The 22339-nt window shown below is 43.2% G+C and overlaps 1 protein-coding gene across 1 annotated transcript in view; it reads right to left on the reverse strand.

Moving 5' to 3' along the window:
* Positions 1-22339, reverse strand: part of LOC115261461 (protein eva-1) — a 553839-nt gene that overhangs the window by 239897 nt on the left and 291603 nt on the right. Inside the window, exon 3 of the mRNA XM_029863136.2 lies at positions 17552-17674. Coding sequence (XP_029718996.1) covers positions 17552-17674 — 123 coding nt within the window. The remainder of the gene's footprint in view (positions 1-17551; positions 17675-22339) is intronic.

Consider the following 22339-nt stretch of genomic DNA (forward strand, 5'->3'; position numbering starts at 1 on the left):
ATCGTCTGACACGATGACATTTGTCTAATTCAAACTTTTCGCATAGATTTGCAGCCAATTCCGATTATGATTGTTAGTATTAGATTATTCTTGCATGTTGCATTGAACACGGCACACATTTGGTAAACACAGCTCTCATTATGGAAGAAGACAGGAATAACAAAAGCCGAACCGCGATCATGGTGAAGTGCATTCGTTTGACATTTTTGTTTCGTACAGTACACTATGGGCCAGAAATCAAAATTTCGCGACAAAATTCAAAAAAGTTGTTTTTTTTTTAGATAAATCTCTTTTTATATATGTATGATTGTTTGGGCTATGTTTGATTGTTTGCCGACTGATTTTTTTTTATTTGTAACAAAATTGCATCGTTTTTTGTATGGAGGACCTCCTTGTATGCGAAAATTCTTAATTTTAACCAATATTAAGAAAAATGTAATTTGTGGTGAACAATGTGCCCCACAAATATAACGCCTACATTTCCCAACAGCGGGTCTCCAGTTAGCCTAGTGGTTAGGGCTATGGATCGCCAATCTGGAACCGGCGGGTTTGATACCCGGTTCCGGTCGGGAAAAATTTCTCGACTCCCTGGGCATAGTGTATCATTGTACTTGCCTCACAATATACAAATTCATGCAATGGCAGGCAAAGAAAGCTCTTCAATTTATAACTGTGGAAGTGCTCAAAGAACACTAAGTTGAAGCGAGGCAGGCCAAGCCCCGTGGAGATGTCGAGCCATAAAGAAAAAGATAAAGAGTTCCAGTAAATTTAGTATATTTTGCATATTTGATGCACAAATTGCGATATCTTCAAGTTTAAATTAAAATTTTACAATATTTACTCAAATTTTATGGTTTATTTGCCAATTTGTTCAAAAAGTAGTAGTATTCGACCGTGTTCGACATGCAACTGGTCTAGGAAGCTAGTTGGCACTCTTCTTTTTCGGATGCTACCGGACTTTTTTTTGCGGGAATTTGCGGGGCAATAAGATAGAGTGATTTTAGTGCATGCGTTAATTTTACAAAACTATGTTTTACGCTGTGCTTCAATAACCATTAACACTAAGATCCATTTTTGCCATTACGACGCTATCTTTTTATGGCTTGCGAAACAATACGCAACAAAGGTTTCGTTTCAGGTAAGACTGTAATTGTAGGTGTTTAAATCAATACCACACACTTACTCAAAGTGCAAAGTTTCGGTACATCAATTGACCACACGAATTTATGATTTTAATAAGTTCAATTTATGTATACAGGGATAAGTTTTCGGTGAAAAAATCCGCTGCTCAAGTGTTTCAGATGTCCGGCATTTGGCCGAATGTCGCTTGGCCGAATTATGTTCAAAATAATTCAGAGACCCCTTTTCACATTCTAGCTTCCAATTTGATCATCATTAATTGTTCCTTTTTCCTTCCTCCAATCATTGATTATTCAGGGGTTAGTTGGCGTTAAAACTGTCAATATTTTATCAGAGAATTTTCCTCCTTTTAGTCATAGGCGATTATTTTGAGTTATATTGACGTGGAGAACAGTGGCACGATCGTTTCTTCTTCAGCCAAACGGCATTTAGCCAAACGGCGTTCGGCCAAATGACCCTTTCGGCCAAATGGCGTTCGGCCAAGCGGCAATCATCCAAATAACAGTCGGCTAAATGACTCGGAGCCGGTATTTGTACAATAAATAAATTACGCTCGCTCTTCGTACATATGTGCGAGTGGGATGGATATATTTGCGATAAATAAAAATATTTGATTTTCCTTGAAATATTCAAAATGCCGTGTCATTGATTGGCTCGGTAGCTAAGTCGGTAAAGCACTTGTGTAGCATATAAGGGTCGTGAGTTAAAATTTCACTTGAGCTGTGGATTTGGCCCTAATTTCATTAATGTATCCATCTGTACGTACGTTGGAATAATTTTAATTTTTTTATTGATCACGCGGATTGATATACTTTGCACATTGAGTAAGTGTGTGGTCTTGATTTAAAAACTTATAATCACATTTATATCTGAAACAAAATCTTCCAGAATGGTAGTTGTTTGTTGCTATGTCGTAATGGCAAGATTAAATGATTATTGAAGCCCAGCGTGAAATATTGAAAAATTAAAGCAAGCACTAAAATCACTCTAACTTGGTTTCCCGCAAACTCCCGCAAAAAAGTCCGGAAGCATTCGAAAAACGAGAGTCCAAACTAGCATCCTAGACCGGTTGCATGTCGAATACGGTCGAATACTTCTACTTTTGGAACACATTGTCAAATAAATCGTAAAATTTGAGTAAATATTGTAAAATTTTCTTTTTAAACTTAAAAGCATCGCAATTTGTGCACAAAATATGCAAAATATACTATATTTACTTTTCGGAAATGTATGCGTTTTACTTGTTGGGCACATTTTTCACCAAACACAACATTTTTCTAAATATTGGTTAAAATCGAGAATTTCCGCTTATAAGAAGTTTCTCCATACAAAAAACGATACAATTTTGTTACAAATCGAAAAAATCAGTCGGTATTTAATCAAACATAGCCCAAATAATCATACAAATATGAAAATTGATTGATCTTAGAAAAACAACTTTTTTGACTTTTGTCGCGAAATTTTGATTTCTGGCCCATAGTGCAGTAGTTTAATTGCTTGTGAGGAGAATGTCGGAGACAAAGGAGATCGAATATCGACGAAAAGGTTCAAATGAATGTGATCTCTAACAGGACTGGTAGTGGTATCCATTCCAGTAGGGCGTCGCTGTATGTTCGTATGCGCTAGTGATCAATCGAAACGTGAAGCGACTCGAGAGTACCCACAGGCTGATGTGCTTTAGGGTGGTCAGCGCATACCGCATGGTCTCAAAGGACGCGGTATGTGTGCGTATGATGCCCGTAATGGAGTCAGAGTATAAAGGAAGAGTGCCTTGAGCGATATGGCATCGTCTATGCTGAAGTGGCAGAGGGAATGGGATTCTTCCAGCAAGAGTAGATGGACACACTGGCTCATACCTAGCGTGTCTAAGTGGACGAGCAGACCCCATGACGAGGTGAATTTTCACTTGACACAGTTTTTGTGAGGCCATGGGTGCTTTAGGTGGTATCTGCACAGATTCGGACACGCAGGTTCCCCCGCATGTCCGGAGTGTGCAGACTGCGACGTGACCGCGGAGCATGTTCTCTTTGAGTGTCCAGTACTTGAACTACAGAGAAAATGGTGAGCCGAACAACAGCCAATTGAGATCCTCCCCCCCCATCCATCTTGAGTTCAACGGGTAGTCTGAAATTAGCCAGGACCCGAACTTCCAGGGGAGAGTGAACAATTTAAGGTGGTAGCTAGTGGAATGCTTACTCATGTACGGTCCCCTTCTTCTCGAAGTCGTCCCTAACGGGCGTATCGTTAAGGTAAGGAAGAGAGAGAATGTGTTTTAGAGGGTCGAAACCCATTAAACCCGAGGAACAAGCTCTTGGGTATCTGATCAGCATATTTTTTCATTCCATGATAAAAAGACACCTATTCAAAGCATAAATAAATCAATATTGAGTGGTACCGTAATCCGGGGTAACATTGATCAGAATTTTCTATCTTTCTTGAATAATTCTCTTGTTAGAGCAAACGTTACATGTTTTATATTTTTAAAACAGGTACTAGCCCTCTGAGTATGTGTTAAGCAACTCGAAAAAGTATTGTAAAACTTTAAAACATGTTTAAATAAGTTTTTTAATCTAATTTTTGATTGTGTTGATTTGGGGTAACATTGATCATGTCAGTGATCAATGTTCATTTGTGTTGAAAATACACTTACTTACTAAATTCGGGGTCGCTGATTTCGAATATGTTGTCCAAATTCTAACAAATTATGTACTTTTGAAATTATTTTAGGATTATAATCCTCTAAACCACGAATAACGCCTAAAGGTAGGCAATGGCTTAAGGAATTGATAGCCGACTTTTAATAAATCGTATATTTTACTGAAAAATAGCATTTTTATAAAAGTTTCGTTTATTAAATCCAACTCTAGGATATCATATTGAAGTAATACAGTGTTTTCGAACCTCATATTGTATCTAGTATTCACGCCAAGCATGAATGTTTGACAATGTATCTTATTGCGCTACTAAACACAGTTATGGAAAAATCGATTTAATTCAATCTTTATGAAATTCAATTTTCATAAATTACATGTCATTTAATAGCTAAATGATAGCAGATTACGATATACCATTACATAGCAGAAACTGATTCAGTGTAAAATGCTTGTTTGAACATTTCATGAGGTGGGTCAAGCCGATCAATGTTACCCCGCTGATCAATGATACCCCGGATTACGGTAGTCTAAAAGAAGGGGATTTCAAGAGACTTTAGGTGCATTTCAGGGGGTTTGGGAGCCTTTAAAAACGTTACAGCAGAGACCTTATGAAGCGCCCCTGAGACCCCCTGGTACCCCCAGACACTCCTTAAAAAGTCCCTGAAACTTCCTGACACTCCCTAAATCCCCTTGGGAGTCCCTAAAACGCACCCAAGAAGGATTCCTGAATCCAATTTTTTGAAGAAAAATCCTAGAAAAAACATATCCGGAGGAACTTCAACAGTAATTGTTTGAAGATTATCAGTAGGAATTCATGAAGAAGTGCCAGGATGAATCACTGAAGGAACCAAGGGATACTAAGAGGATAACATGGCGACGTTTCATTCATAATAATTTTGCAAAACTAGAATTTCAGAAGACATTTCGAGACTTTTTGAACGTATTTCAATGAGTACCTGGTTTCCCCGGTGAAGTCGTCAGGTTTGTTTTTCTCAACTAGCTTGAGAACCTAATAAAGGGAAACCAAGGTTGTCCTTCAACAATGAGTCATATAAAACATCAAAATTAACATATTTATTTTTATAGGACTTTACATTAATTTAAAAAGCAAAGGGGGCGTTATGATTAAAACTAAACTTCACTGGCCGGATAGTCACACCCACGGTTCACTCGCGGAATAATGCGTTTCGGACGTGACTTAAAACATTCGAGTTTTGCACAACTGGCGGTTTATTGAATAAACGAAAACTGACACACAGATACGTATAAGCGGACTGTATATTTTAACTGCCGGCGCGACCGACGTACGGGAGAAGACTAAATTAATCAATCTGTGCTCTGCTGTTCAACAGCGCGATCGGTGGCACTCAACTGCCGAGGATCGATAACTACCTGCACGACCTGTGCCTTGCGGTGTGCAAGCAAGAGAAACTGATTTGGCGGCACTCATGCTCAATCTGACTCGGTTCGATCGATGAGTCTAATATCGGCCTATCTACATCTAATTGATACTGTACGTAACATGCCGGCGGCCTTAAGTTAACTCAACACAAACAAACTTGAATGATAATCTAACTAGTACAATTGAACAATGAACAAACATTTTGACTCTTCGTCACAACGGCTCGACGATCTCGTCGCTTACTCTAACACTTTATACATATGCGATTGTACACTGACTGGACAGGATCGGTTGCTCCTCCTACGGCTGGTCACTGATGACGACGTCCGCATCACGTAGACGATGAATCCGTGCACTGATGTCAACGTCCGGTAGAATTGGAACTTGCCACTGGCGACTGCGGTATCTGACGGTTCGATGCCTGTCGAAGATAAATACAGCTGTAATCCGAGACACGGGCTTACAGAGGAGACACGTAACTTAACGGTCGGCCCCCTGGCGATAAACGGACGGAATGTCCAATAGCTTGCCAAAGTTGCCCCTTGGGGGCAATGAATACTTAGCTGAAGCACAGCTCCTAGCTGCTGGCACGATGAACTGATGAAAACGGTAGACTGTACAATGAATGGATGTCCGGGCATCTCTCTCGGGCTAGGAAGCACTGACGACTAGCGATGAACGAGGATGCGGATGATCTGTCGAAGATACGAGGCGATTGGGATCCAAAAGAAACACTAAAGCGGATCAACGTAACTTATACGTCGCCCCCGTGGCGTAGCGGTAATAAAGCACCGCAGAATGCCGACAGTTGCCCCATATGGGGGCGTACTTAGCCTGGTGGTTGTCTGAGCAGGTAACAGGAACGGTAGAAGCATCACATCAGATGTATCGACTGGGCTGCGGCGACGACAATAGAGGCAGTTTGTGTTCATTCCTAGCGATGGAAAACAAAGCGGTAGGTTCCAACAAAAAACGAAAACAGGATGAACGTAACTTGAGGGTCGCCCCCAGACATCAACGGCGAAATGTGTGCCGCCTGCTGCCTAAAGTGCCCCAACGGGGGCGAAAATACTTAATCTACTTGGCGGGCTGATGTACTGATGCTGAACTACTGTGCTTCCTCAACCTGCTATTGATTGTCCTTGCTGCGTGCGAACGGTAACCACCCTGATCATACCATCTGCTCCCGGGTGAATCTCCGTAACGCGTCCAAGCTGCCACTGCAGCGGTGGTAATTTATCCTCCTTCAGTAACACCATTGTTCCGATGTGCAGGTTGTCTCTTCTTCGTGTCCACTTGTTACGGTTGTGGAGATCTGACAAGTAGTCCGTAGACCATCGCTTCCACAACATCTGACTGTAACGCTGAACTAAGCGCCATCTGCTCAGTCGGTTCTCCGGGATGTCCTCCAGACTCGGCTCCGGAATCGCTGTTAGTGGACGCTGCACCAAAAAGTGTCCGGGGGTCAATGCTTCCAGGTCTCGATGGTCGTTGCTAATCGGAGTGATTGGTCTCGAATTCAGGCGTAACAACAGTCAGCAGTTCATCCGGACGGAGTACAGTGTTCCCTATCACTCTGCGCATGTGGCCTTTCAGGGACTTCACGGCCGCTTCCCATAATCCGCCGAAGTTCGGCGATTTGGCGGGAATGAACTTGAACTCAATCGAGTTGCTGGCTGCTTCCGTCACAACTGCGTTTTGGAACTGTTCGGCTCGGAACAGACGATGCAATTCACTGATTTCTCGACGCGCTCCTACGAAGTTTGTAGCGTTGTCGCAGAAAATCACTTCTGGCTTCCCACGTCGCGACACGAATCGTCTTAGTGCCGCCATGAACGCTTCCGTAGTAAGATCTGCTACCATCTCTATGTGAACCGCCTTCACTACTAGGCAGACGAACACGCACAGGTAGCATTTGACTGGTGCTGCCTTGCGAGACGCTTGACGAACGTTGAACGGACCACAGTAATCGACTCCAACGCGAAGAAAAACAGGAGCAGGAGTCACTCGTTCCATCGGCAGGTCTCCCATCAACTGTTCGTGGGCTCGTGGACGAGCTCTGAAGCAGGTTACACACTCGTGCACTACCTTCCGAGCTAGGTTTCTTCCGGACAGCGGCCAGAACCGCTCCTTCATACAGGATAGCATCAGCTGCGCTCCTCCGTGGAGCAGTCTGTGATGGTAGTCAACTATTATCAGCTTCGTCAGCGGGTGATTGCTGTCTAGCACAATCGGATGCTTTCTGCTGAACGACACTGGAGCATGGCGAAGTCTTCCGCCAACACGAATTAATCCATCTCGCAGACACGGATCCTTCGTATGCAATCTCGAACTGGGTTTCACTTGTCCCTTCGCTGCTAGATCTGCCAATTCCACTGGGAAACACTCTGACTGCGCCAGCTTCACTAATGCGATCAAAGCTTCTTCGTGTTCTTTCGCGTTCAGGACTCCACTTCGTCTGCAGGCTCGATTTCCAGTTCTGCAGTTGTTGGCAAAACGAAGCATCCAGGCGGTTGATCGAACTAGCTTCAACAAAGACGAATAGCGGATGAAGATCTCACTGGGCGGTAGCATCTGCAGTGCTGCTGTCACTAGCGGTTTTTCCTCCAACGTTACTGAATCATACTGTTGTTCTGAACTGCCACTCATCTTCGGCCAAGCACTCGGGTCTTCTTGGAGCCACGTTGGTCCATTCCACCAGATTGAACATTCGGCAAGCTGCAGCGGTGTTACACCTCGAGATATTACATCTGCCGGGTTCTCGACGGCAGGCACGTGGTTCCAAACGCCTTCTCGAGTGATATGCTGAATCTCTGACACTCTGTTGGAGACGAACGCTTGCCATCTGGACGGATGGGACGAAAGCCAACACTTCACGATAGTCGAGTCGGTCCAAAAGAACGTCTTTGCTGGGATCTGGATACTCTCTGCTACTGTCTCGTACAAGTGTGCCAATAGCAGTGCTGAAGACAACTCCAACCGAGGTATCGACTGTCTTTTCTTCTTCTTGCTCAAGTCTTCTAATGGAGCTACCTTGGACTTGGCCATTACCAGCCGAACTGTAACTGTTCCGTCCTGTGCAACGCAACGTAGATATATTGCTGCTCCGTACGCCTTTTCTGAGGCGTCACAGAATCCGTGTAGTTCGCATGATATCACATTATCGCTGAATGCGATCCAGCGGGGTACGGAAACTGCATCGATTCTATCCAAGTTCGTTCTGAACTCGAGCCACTGTGATTGCAGATCTGCGCTCAACGGTTCGTCCCAAGAATACTTCCGTTTCCAAAGTTCTTGGAGAAACATTTTCGCCTGCACGATCACTGGCCCTACTAAGCCATACGGATCGAATAAACGTGCGGAATCAGACAGTACGATACGCTGTGTCACTGGAAGCTTCGGGCTCCAGCGTGGTGTTTTGAACCAGTACAAGTCTGTCGCCGGTTCCCAGGTTAAGCCGAGGGTCTTCACTGTAGCTGTCGCGTCAATATCCAACAGCTCTCGTTCGTCACGCAGGTGACGTGGAATGCTCTTCAGGATCGCAGGCTGGTTGGAATGCCACTTTCGGAGGTTGAAACCAGAAGAACCAAGTAACGACAGGACATCCTTGCACAGCCGTATTCCTTCCTTCACAGACTTCGCTCCAGTTAGCATGTCGTCGACGTAGAAATCCTTCTTGATGACTTTGGCTGCGGGGGGATTCGTCTGCTCTCCCTCCTCTGCGCATCTCTTCAAGCTCCGTGTTGCTAGATACGGTGCGGCAGAAGTACCGTAGGTCACGGTCGTCAGCTGGTACGTTCGGAGTGGCTCATCTACGGACTCTCGCCAAAGAATCCTCTGCAGCGGTTGATCCTCTTCGACTACGTTGATCATGCGATACATCTTCTCCACATCAGCGACGATTGCATACTGTTGTAGTCGGAAGCGAATCAGAATGGACAAGAGGTCGCTCTGTACCACCGGTCCTACCATAAGGGTATCGTTCAGGGAAACTCCGGTGTCTGTAGCACACGACGCATCGAAGACTACTCTGAGCTTCGTCGTGGTACTGTCAGGTTTCAGGACTGCATGATGCGGCAAATAGTAACTGTGTTTCGGCTCTTCCTCGTCGTCACGAACTTCTCGCATATGACCCATCAGCAGATACTCGTGGATGAATTCTGTGTACCGAGCCTTCATTTCCGGGTTCGCGTTCAAGCGACGTTCTAATCCCATGAACCGCTTGGTAGCAATCGCCTTGGACTCGCCTAACTGCTTCAACACGTAATCCTTCTTCGGTAGTACTACACGAAACTTGCCATCAGGATCTCTTGTCGTTGTTTGCTCGAAGATCGACTCACACGTGGACTCCTCGATGGAAAGACAGCTCTTCGTTCTACAGGATTCCAGTTCCCAAAAGCGTGCTAGCTGCTCGTGGATCTCTTCCGTGGAAACTGAAGCGGTGACTGCACTGAGGGTTGTGACAGGAGTTTCTGGAATCTCTCCGGCCACTATCCATCTGAGTTTTGTGTTACACAAGATCGGACCAGATTCCGAGAGCCTTTTCTGCTCTCCCATCAGCAAATCGTAGAAAACAGACACTCCAAGGATTGCATCTACGGCACTGGACTCATGGAAGCCTGGATCAGCGAAACAGATGTCGGACGGCAACTTCCAAGTACTGATGTCGAAGCTTTGCTGCGGCAGATTCAACGTTATCCGAGGCAGCACGTAGAATTTCACTTCTTCAGTTTCGAACGACGAACAACGCGACAGGATTCTCGCCAACACTGACTGTTTGGATACCGATGAAGCACCACCAACACCATTCACCGGTAGATTTTCATGGAACCGCTTGAAGTTCAGCCGTTGAGACAGGTTCTCCGTGATCGTACATATCTGCGAACCGTTATCCAGCAACGCACGAGCAATGACTGTGTTTCCGAAGCGATCGGCGAGCTTCACGAGCGCGGTTGACAGAAGTGTAGTAGTTCGCTGACTTCGAGTGTTGTGTGAAGTAGCAGTGTGGTGAGAAGTAGTCGGTGTATTTGTGGGAGGTGACTGTCGTGTATGTGGCGGAGAAGTGTTTTGGACGGGAGGTGTTTGTGGATTTGTTTGAGTATTATTCATCCGGGAGCATTTGTGAGCATTTGTGTTCGCGTTCGCGGCTTGAGGCCTGTTCGGGGTATTCGGAGTCGGATTCTGAGGGGTAGAAGTGGGTGGAGAATACGGATGCAACAGGTAATGATGACGTTGACCACACTTGGAACACGTACGTCTGGAACAATCTGCCACGAAGTGTCCGGACGATAGGCAATTCAGACAGAGCCCAAGTCTTCGAATCGCCAGCTTTCTGTCCACCACTCGCATCTTGCTGAAGTGACGACACTGCTCAACGCTATGCTGTCCACCATTACAGATTTGACAACTGCTGGTAGCGGATGGCACTAGAGTGTGAACAGCTGAGCTCTTGAACGGACGTTTTTGCTCGAATGCACTCCGTGTTGACGTAGACTGCAGAATCGCGCAATGCTTATCCAGAAAGTCTAGCAAGGCGTCATATCGCGGGATGTTCTTGGACCCATGATGAGTCTCCCATTGGCGGAGCGTAGCGGTGTCTAGCTTCTACGATAGCATGAACGCCAGAAGAGTGCTCCAATTGTTGGTGTTTTCTCCAAGTTTCTCCAACTGCTGTAGGTTGATCTTGAAAGTCGTCAGGACAATGTTCAGTGCTTCGAAAGACTCCGACTTCATTGATGGAACTGCAAACAGCGCTTTCAGGTGCTCATGCGCAATCAGCTTATGATTCTCATACTTCGCTTCGAGGATTCCCCATGCAATTGGGTACGATGCAGCGCTCACTTGAACTTGGTTAATCTGCAGAAGCGCATCATCTCTCAACGAAGCTCGCAAGTAATTAAACTTGTCGATGGGACTCAGCTCAGCGTTGTCGTGAATCAGCGATCGGAAATTATCTCGAAAATTGATCCAATCCTGCAGCTTTCCGGAAAACGACGGTAACTTCAGCTCAGGGTACCGTGATTTCGGGTGAAATTGATCACTTTTCACAGTTTTTGGCTTCTAATTTTTGAATAGTTGTCGATATGGTCAAACTCAATGCTTTAAAACAAGTACGACCACGGGTTGCATCAGTCAACGAGGTTGAAACTTTTACTGTAAATCGTATTATTACAATAAATATCAGTTAAAACAAAAAATCAGAAATTTTAGTTTCGGGGTGAAATTGATCAGTCAGTGAAATGTCTTTGTAAGTGTTGAAAATAAATTTTCCATATGAATTCATCACCCCAGAATGCGAAAAGCTTTGTTAAACTTTAACAAGTTTGGTAAATTCTTAATTATTTAAATTTAAAGTATAACAAATCTAAAGAATACGCCTAAAAGTATGCAATTTTCATACTAAACAAGTCATTACTTTAGCAAAAGTACAATTTTGTGCATAAATATCAATATTTGTAGAACTTTTGATGACGAAATCGGATTAAGCAAACACTTGGTAGCTATGAACATTCATTCGAATATTTATTCCATGTGCGATACAGCTATGGTAACAAAAGTTTGAAAGTGTCTTTGAAATTCGCCAAACACGCAGTTTTGGAAAATATTAAATTCAATACAGAAAAATGTGACTAATTAGCTGTAAAACATGTAAACTCATCATTCAATAACCCTAGAGCCAGATGATGGTCATTTTCTACAAATTGTTGTAAGTTCAAAGCTTTATTTTTGACAAATAAAAATTGCCCTCACGTCGATCAATTTCACCCCACTGATCAATTTCACCCGAAATCACGGTACTTCAATCGTGATGGCTGAACACCTACGACCGCAGGTTGACGCTCCACAACTCCTAGCTGGGTTCTGGGTCGTTTTGCAAGCACTGCTGATTTCAGTCAAAAGTACGAATTCTCGAAATCCTTGTAGGTACGGGCACTGTCTGTGCGGGGAGGAATGGACTTTACGCTACCAGCACCTTCTTCATCACCAGCACTTTCGTAATCTTCACCGGTTTCGTCTAGAAGCACATCAATCTTCACTCTAACTGCACAGAATCGATCAAAAATGTCATCTAACTTCACTAAACGTAATTCAACCATTTCTTGATCGCGAACTTCGTTGTAATTATCCACAAATTCTTGCACATTCTCCAACGCTGACTGCAATTGGTGTTCTTCCTTCACCAACTGCCTTAAACTGGACTTCGTCATCGTTGATAATTCACCACTATCACACTTCACTAGAACAGAAAACCGATACCGAGACCTCAAGCGGAACGAATTGACAGAACAGACAGAAAGCTCAATTATCAACCACTAAGTGCGGGAATTATCCAAATGGCAAAACCGTAAATGTGCCAAAATCAAATTTTCAACCGGAGAACTCAAAAAACATCCTCCACAAGAATAATCAAATTTGTCCAAACTCGCACCACAGTACGGTAACAGAGCGCTTGTTAAATGCAGCAGAACAAAGCGCTATCGGTTGGATTGCGTCACATGCAGACCACGCTATCCTAAGCCACCTCAACCACACATTCACACACACACACTGGCTACTTATCTGACTCCTAGGCGCGTGATGAAACTGCTCCAGGGGGGAACAGGACGACAGCGAACAGCATCCAGGAATCCAATAAACGGCCGACGGATGGCCGGCGGTCTCAGCAGTGAGTAGGATAACCGGGTCCCACAGTATATTCAGCTCCCAGCAGTACACAAGGAATCCACTTTCATGCAGGGGATTCAACTCCAAATCACTTTTCTTCGCTGCCCCAAGTCGGCAGCATCACTTTGCACACGCGCGCGCAATCATTGGCTTCGATCGAAAGTTCACTGACCGAGCACAACGCAAACGACGGGACAATGGCTGTGCAGTACAATGCACCCAAGCCACGCCGCACTATTCACTTAACGTGGTCCGCGGATTGGCCCTATCCGGCTCGAAGGACCAGAAAATGTTATGATTAAAACTAAACTTCACTGGCCGGATAGTCACACCCACGGTTCACTCGCGGAATAATGCGTTTCGGACGTGACTTAAAACATTCGAGTTTTGCACAACTGGCGGTTTATTGAATAAACGAAAACTGACACACAGATACGTATAAGCGGACTGTATATTTTAACTGCCGGCGCGACCGACGTACGGGAGAAGACTAAATTAATCAATCTGTGCTCTGCTGTTCAACAGCGCGATCGGTGGCACTCAACTGCCGAGGATCGATAACTACCTGCACGACCTGTGCCTTGCGGTGTGCAAGCAAGAGAAACTGATTTGGCGGCACTCATGCTCAATCTGACTCGGTTCGATCGATGAGTCTAATATCGGCCTATCTACATCTAATTGATACTGTACGTAACAGGGGGATTAGGATTTGGTGCAGCCGAGCTGGAACTGATGGGGTCCAGTTTGGTGCTATTAACACACATTAACATGTACGTGCATATTACTTGCCAACGCAGCTACAGGTCGGTATGGGGCCACGGTCGATCGGCGGATTTCCTTGTAACGGAATCGAATTCTTCAAATGGGGGAGCCATGGCTTATCCGGTTCGGGCCCACGGTCGATCATCGGATCTCATGCAACGCCACGGTTGGCCTTTTGCCTTACAGGTACAAAAACGAGTTGCTCAATCGGTCTTATGGAGGCTAGTGGCAATCTTCGACAAATGTGTGGTGATCACAGCTGGGATTGCGTCTGGCCCACGTATTCTTCGACGTCTCACATGCCCGCTAGCGGTGAGGCAGCACATAGGATATAGGGTCCTAGTAATCGGGGGCCAACCCAGCCGTACTCCACTATAACCTGCAGCTCATGGCGCGGAGCTCGCCGAATCTATCGGTAGATCCTCGTGGGAGAGGGGGGAAATCGGATGCCCGTACTTTATCCAACGTATTCGCTTCGGAAGCCACCTGACTCCCTGGCGTGAGGGCGGAGTTGTTCGGGCCAGACACTGAGGGTTTCTTCGGCTCACCAGTTATTCCTCTTTTGGGGTGACCAGGAGATCATATCAATCTTCTTGTATGGTGGCTCTTCCTTCTAACAGCGAAGCCACTTTTCTCCAAAATTCTCACACGGTCTTTCCTCGACGAGACTCCGGAAACCCGTCTATCTTTCACCAATGTCTTCCGCTTCCTGCCAGTTTCATCTCCTTTTTCTTTTCATTCCTTTTCCTTTTCCCCCGCTTCTTCTTTTTAAGCCGGAACTATCGGCAGGGTTATCAACATCATAGATCAATAAGGCGCTGCCCGTCGACTTCGGTGTTCGTCGGACGCATGCCGACTTCGGAAAGGCCGGGCTATTATCGGTGCTCGTCGGCTCCTGCAGGTGTGGGGAGATGGCGGTTGCAGAAAGGCTGGCTGCGTCGAAAATGCCTAGTCGCGCGGACAATGGCGGCACGAAGCTACTTCTCGGAATACAGGGCCGAGTTCGGAATCGCCTCCTGAACAGGAAAACTTGCGCGCACTTGCACCACACACATTCACGGCACCTCGCACTGGTGGAAACTCAGAAAAAGAGAAGGAAAGAAAAGGTCTTAAGCGTGGACCTGGTCATCACGGATTAGTACCCTATGACGTCACTGTACCCAACCTCTAACTTGCACTAATTGTCTTGTCACATTTGTTACGTACCTTTTTCTTGTTTTGTTTTAGATTACTTGTTGTTTCCGTCCAGTGTTCTGTTGTTTGTTCTTTGGTTTAACTATAATAGTAACAATTAACTAGCCTTTACGATATAATTTTACTATTCACACTACTATCCATACTAACACATTTTAAGATTAACTATCCGTACTATTACTTTTTAGAACATTTTACTAACACACTTTTTTACATTTAACGTGGCTTTTTTGACGAACAAATGGATTTGAAAAAGAGAACACCAAGAATTCACCAACGTTCAACCAACCAACCAACGTTCACCAATAAATAGGTTCTTTACACAAAATTCACTTATAACTACAATTTACACACGCGCGCTACTACTGCTCTGTTCGAGGATTGTTAGCTGTACAAAAGACATTCCCCAGTTTCGGCCAGGCTTCCATAAGAACAGCCGCCTTGCATCAAAAATTCTGCATATGCATTTATGTTCTTGATTTTATGTTTGCCCATCCTGTTGTAGCATTGCACCATCTATGGAGCAAAAAGAAGACTTTCAGGGCTGTGTTTTGTTTTGCCCGAGCTCAAACTGCTCGATATTGGACGCCTTTCATGGACACAGTAAAACGTGAAAGTGGAACAAGCATTCACTCATTACCTGCTAACAGGGAGTGTGTGCGTTCCTTTATTACAGGGTCTAATTAAGGGGAAAATAGGAATTGTGGCGGAGCCAACAAGTGCATTTTGGAACCGAACGGTTACATCTTTTAATAATCTATTTACAATTATTGGACCTTATCTGATAGTTTGATGTCCATAAATTCGATTTTTTGTCATTGTTACGATCGGTCGGTAACAAACCTAACAATATTGAGCTCTTTCACCTTGAAATTGTAAAGCCTGCGCACTTTAGAATCGGTACACTTTCAATCGGCTGCAGATCAAAAACGGTTTAACCTAGAAAAAAATGTTGTAAGAAGCAAATGAAGCTTATTTATTGTATTTTGTAGGAAAAATATGAAAAATTCAGTTTTTATTTCTTCAAGATAAAATTTTGACCTGATTCATGCCATTTTATTCTGCACAAACCAATGATCGTCAACATTTGCAAATTTCATAGCTTACGGGCTGATATTTCCACAAGAAACAAAATTATGTTCACCAAAGATAAGCTCTAAACAAGTTACGACATTAAACTCTTGAAAAATATGGTTCAGAAGACTATAATAAACTTATAGCCTTATTGTCCATTCACGCTATATTCAAAACATAATTTTACTCAGTTATTTTTTATGAAAAAATATTTCCTGGGATCGTTTTTTGGATCTGCAATTCCCCAATTCAAGTGGCCCAACTTAATTTTCATCGAAACCTGGATTATTTTTGGAATTATTAGCAGTTTTCCCTCACAGTAGTCGGAAATTAACAGTCATAAGGCTAACTCCTCATAATAAGCCTGAAATAAGATAGTTTCCATGGATAAAACACTGAAATCCATATAGATTATGGAATTATGGATGTGATTATATGATCACAAATTAAAAACTTTTGAGTAGATTCAGTTTTATTAAAAAAAAGTTAGATATTTCACGCCATCAAAACACATCCAATAACTTTCGTCAGCAATAGTCCTTACAGCTTTCGAGCCACGATTATTTATATTGTTCTGCAACAAAGCATTGGTTTCTTGTATACCAATACTATTCGTATAATATCCTTCCCGTATGCGTATTTGCCGAACTAAAGTTTATGCGAAAACAACTTTTTTGACCTTAAATATCTGTGCATGCCTTTGATTTTCCATAAAACCCTTCAAAGGCTTACCATAGCTATATTGGAAATTTTAAAACACTCATGGAATATTTTACCTCCCTTAATCAACAATCATAATACCAACAACTATTCTATACTGCGTAATTGGTGGGTTTGGTAGTTATATGTTTCAACACAAATTTTGAATCTGACATTGATTGGTTTTTGCTCAATGTATGCAGAAAAAACTGGCACTATTTACGAATTCAGATCAATAGTTCATCTACAAATATAAAAACAGCAAATTTTATATTTTTCCTACAAACTACAATAGATAAGCTTCAATTGCTTCTAACAACACTTTTTTCCAAGTGACACCGTTTTTGAGCGGCAGTCGGTTGAAAGTGTACCGATTCTAAAGTTCGCAGGCTTTACATGTAAGCACATATGTAAGTATCATGAAAGTGTAACAATATGTTAAAACTAAATATAGGGTGACATCGGGTATTGTCGGCAGGTTTGCTCTCTTCGTCATGGAGGGTTTTTGTCAGCTAAATTGCCCGAAACTTGGCCATATAATTCAGCTTAGTTGGGAAGGATTTCAGACCAACTTTGAGTTCAGTAGGTTTCAAAAACCCCCCCAAGACGAAAAGAGAAAACAAAACGGCCGAGAATAGGCAATTTCCCCTAATTTGAAAAACTTGGAATTGCTTCTATACAAACTAAATTGATGAGGCATACTCTATTCTATGAAGCCGCAGGAAAAAAAAACACAGAGTAACTCAATTTGAACTAATCTTTAAATATGGCCAAATAAATACCAATCATCGATTGGTCAGATGGAACACATGTATCAATGGGACAGAAAGGCCATTCAGTGGTGTTTTTGTTTACCCAACACATTTTGACCGGTCACTCTCCTAATGACCATTTCCATCGTTGACCATGTCACGTCTGCGTTCAGTTCTATCCCAAAAATGATTTGTCTTTTGGAACCTACCTCCCGTCCGTCCGTACTGGGCCACCTCGATCGATATGCTTGTGCCTCGGGGGCATCCCAATGTGACGACTTCGCTATCGCATCCTGCCCGTTGATATGTTCGAAGGGTGCCCGACAGCAGCGCTGGAATGGAAACCAAAATAAAGGACCTTTTAGCACATCCGTTTATCCTGAAACACACTCGATGACAGTGAAATATTAATTCTATTGCTTATGTATGGTTCCGCTGTGCAGTGACGCACACTAGAACTAGTGTGGGACGAATATAAAAAAAAAACTGTTTCGATTTGACAGAGCGAGCCGAAACTGACCGCAAGAGAGCGAAAAGGTCGACTGAGATTTTTGTAATAAATCTCCATTTCACGTTATCACATAATTTATGATTATCACACGATGTAGTGGAACGCCTATGGTGTATGCAATATTTATTGCTCTCCGTTTATCATATTCCGCTGGCCATCGCTCCTGCAATTAGACGTACAAATTAGAGAAATAAAGATTTATGCTGGGCAGCATCGTCGTCCTCCAGCCCAGACCAGAACAACTTCCAACAACGACAACGAAAACTCTGTGAGAACAGCGATGACAACGACCGGCTGCTGGACGGACGAGTTTTCCCTCAGCCCTGCTGTCGGCAACATTATCATCATCTTCCCACTCGGCAGGCAGCGGGCTCGGGCGGGCAGTGTCGCATAATTTGTCCTACCCGGCATGAAGTGCGAATATCTAAGGAAGTGTCGACGTGACCAGCGAACTGGAAGAGTGACTGACTTGCAGCGAGTGGCAGCGGTTGTTGGCACATGGCGTGCGTCCAGTCCATCCACCCCAGAACTCCCTTATCGCTCCCGCTACCACGCCACGTGGGGGTTTGCAAATTATGGCTAATTGATAATATCTGCTGGCGCTGGCGGACGTGGTCCCTCGTTGTCCCTTAGGGTACAACGGCAAAACGATTTAACACGCAGAATCTGATTGCCGTGGTCTTAAAGTAGATTTGAGGATTGTGTTTCAATGTGTGATGGTTACATTTTCCAGACATGTGCACATACTTTTTGAACTTAATTCAAAACCAGCTGATATGCAGAAATACAGTATAATTGTTTCAAGCATATCAGAAATGTCATTCTGCTAATGGAACCGGGTGAAACGGAACGCAGAATCAAAACAAAACATCAAAATTTGATTTAATAAGGCTTACAGCCGTGTGTTTTTTCGTCGTCTACAGGGTTGCTAGAAGTAAAAATGTACCCCGTTGGTTTGCATGAGGTGTTATAGACGGTAGCTATATTAATGTTTGTAATATTCAGATTTAGGGTTACTTACCACATTCCCGGCACAACATACAAACAATTGTTTATTACCTAATTTCACAACGAAACGACCGTTTTCGTCCACTTCTTCCATCTGATTCAGGTACCTTATTGCGTGAACTTGTTGTTAACAGTGATTGTTGTGAAGATTTCCTGCCGGAAAGTTGATTTTGAACGAGTTCACTGCACCTTGTCCAGCGCCAATTCCCGGCATCAGTGACGATCTTCCAGCAAAATCAAATGGGAAATCACTTCGGCACTCATCTTTGTGCTAACGCAGTGCACTGGCCTGCGCATAATAGTTATTTTGAGCACTTGTGCGGCTTCAGAGTGAACGTGTAGCTCATTGATTGTGGATTCCGTTGCGGAAATGTTGCGGGAGGTGATTACCCACGGAAGTGCGTTTGGAAAATATGCGGCAAGTGATATTTTGATTTGTTCTGCTGTGAGTTACCGAGAATTGACGCGGGTGCCCAAGTAGTTCAAAACCCTATATTTTTATGGCATTAGTCTGAAAACATGTTGTTATCATACCAGAAAGAATTATAACGAGATTTTTAGCCCTAGGCTAGTTCATCTCGTGACCCATGCTTTACTTCCCTTCCGAAGGAAAAACTCACACATTTTGTGAGTTTGTCGGGAGTGGGATTCGATTCCTCCAGGTCCTCGGCATGATAGTCAAGTGTTCTAACCATCACACCAGGTCCGCTCCACAAAGCCATGTTTACGATGTTTACGCTGTTTAGTGAATCCAGGCGAAACTACCGGGGGTTGCTGTGAGATATGGGGCGATGTATGATGAATGGATGAACTCATGAATATTTGTTTGTAGTGCACCCCCTGGCAAAAAATCGTAGTTTCGCCCATGTGAATCCCCCAATTATAATATACAGGATATAACTATTTAAAGCTGTAGATACTGAAAACAACTAGCCAAAATACCGTATATTATAATACGATTATCTATAATGACGAAGGCCCTAGAGGTAGGCATCAATCATAATTACGTTACAGATTTCTGTCTTGAAAATCATATTCCAAACTAGAATGCTCCCAAAGCGAAGTGGTTGTTGCCATGACGCAAACATCCGAGCTCAGCTGGTTTATCGGTTGGGTGGGCGACACCAGCGCAAAATTCATTCATAATTAATGCCTTTCCTGGATATTTATCTACGCCATCTCAGACAGAGAATCGACTGCCCCACTTTCGACGCGGCATCGGAGGTATAGGTAACGATTACACGCTTTCGCACCACCAGAGGGCTTATGCTGTCGATGGGCCTCGCCCGCCCGTTAAAAGGCTTCAATCTGGGACCTGTTGTGACGGGCGGCGTTATTCGATTTTGATTTTTTTTTTTCTGTCAGGAACGGGTTCACCCACTCCTGGTTTCATTCCGAGGACTTTCAACAAACATTGACGCAATTGCCCAGCTCAGCACGTCGAGTCTACGAGCATCACTTCTTCTTGGGAAACAACATGAGCTTTTCGTCGTTGTTTGTGGAGCGAGCATTTGTAATTCCTTTTGATTTATATTGTGCTGAATGCTATCCACCTGAACGGCATAGCTCATAACTTTGGAAAGGTTACAAACCATCGAGTCACAACTTTTTGTGAGCGTGGAACATTTTCCGTCATGCTTGGGTAAAAACAAATAACGAGCTGTATGTTATGATTCTTTGGAAATCATGAGGTGTTCACAACTTTATCATGATTGAGCTAAATGTGAATGAACATTTTTATCTAGCGTCTAATAACATACACATACTAAATAAAGAGAACGTTCGAAACACAGTGCTGTAAGATGTTATGACATGTTTGGGAAAATTTGATTACTTACCTTACCGATCAGGCTAAGGCCTGGGTGGCCTGTGCTGTAGGTACATAGTAGTCGTCTCCATTCCACTCGGTCCATGGCTGTTTGTCTCCAGTTCCGCACTCTGCGTAGGGTCTGCAGATCGTCCTCCACTTGGTCGACCCACCTAGCTCGCTGCGTTCCACGTCTTCTTGTAACGGTCGGATGTCTCTCGAGAACCATTTTAGTCGGGTTGCTATCCGACATCCTGATGACGTGACCCGCTCAGCGTAGCCTCCCGATTTTCGTGGTATGGACGATGGTTGGTTCTCTCAGCAGCTGATGCAGCTCGTGGTTAATTCACCTTCTCCATGTCCCGTCTTCCATCTGCATAGTTAACTTCGTGTTACGGCGAACTTTATTCTATCGTAGAGTTCTGCGGCGTCCAAAGTAAGTACGATTTCCTGCCACAATGCGCCTCTGAATTTCTCTGCTGGTGTCGTTGTCGGCGATCACCAGTGAACCCAAGTACACGAATTCTGCAACCGCCTTGATATCATCACCGTCGATATAAATTCGGAGTGGCGGGCGCGGTGATTTTTCCCTGTGGCCCTTTGCCATCATGTACTTTGTCTTCGACACATTAATGACTTATCCGATTCGCCTAGCTTCACCCGAGCAGAAGAGAATAACAAACGCATAATAAAATGCGTTATTTTGGCAAAATAACTGAGTAATGAAATCAGTTATTTTATTGTTATTAACATAACATATTATGTTATAAACTTGCGTGTTATAAGTGGCAAAATAACAAATATCATAACAAAAAGATGTTCCTGTAAGACCAGTTTAATAACATGTTTTGTTTGTGTCAATAACAACTTAATAACAATGAATTTGGAAAACAATTTCAATAACAAATTTTGATCTTCAAAAGTTATTAATAACAAACCAAAAGCAAAATTTTTTGGACCACCCTTTAGATAGAGCTATCTTAATTGCGAATTATAACATATGAGTCTAACTATTTCCAAGGAACTACTAATCCACCAAGTATTACAATATTCTGAGATTTTCTATGGAATGGATACGACTATATGTAACTGGATTCAAAAAATGATACAAAAACAGGACATATTTGTCGAAGTGTTTATAAAATATTAGGCTGACAAGAATAATAACACTAGTTTACAGCATTTTTGAACTCGGTAAGCTGATGATCATTTTTGGTGTAGAATTATGCCCTGAGTTCGAAATCGCGAAGGAAAAAAATTACAGCAGAGCGGATTTTTTTTCGACTTTCCATACAAGGTTGATGATTTGAAATTGATTTTTGTTCTATTTTTAAGCAAAGTCGCTTACTTCACACACCTCATTCTCCGTAATCAATGCTCCGATTGAGCTGAATTTTTTACTGTAACTCGTTTACATATGATATGTCAAATAAACGTTGAGAAAGAATTTTTAGATCGATTTTTTCTTATTGAAAAAATTACATTTCTTCATATATTTTTGGAAATTTAGCTAAAACTTAAGGAGATCGTCCCTAAAACTCGCAAATATCTTGAATTTCATCAATCTGACGCAAAACCTGCATTCAGATGATCGAATATTATTGTATTCAGCTTTTAATTCATGGAAAAAGATTGGAAATTAGTTGACTAAACGCAAGATATTTGAATTTT

Source organism: Aedes albopictus, chromosome 3 (genome assembly GCF_035046485.1).
Source record: "Aedes albopictus strain Foshan chromosome 3, AalbF5, whole genome shotgun sequence".
Taxonomy (NCBI): Eukaryota; Metazoa; Arthropoda; class Insecta; order Diptera; family Culicidae; genus Aedes; species Aedes albopictus.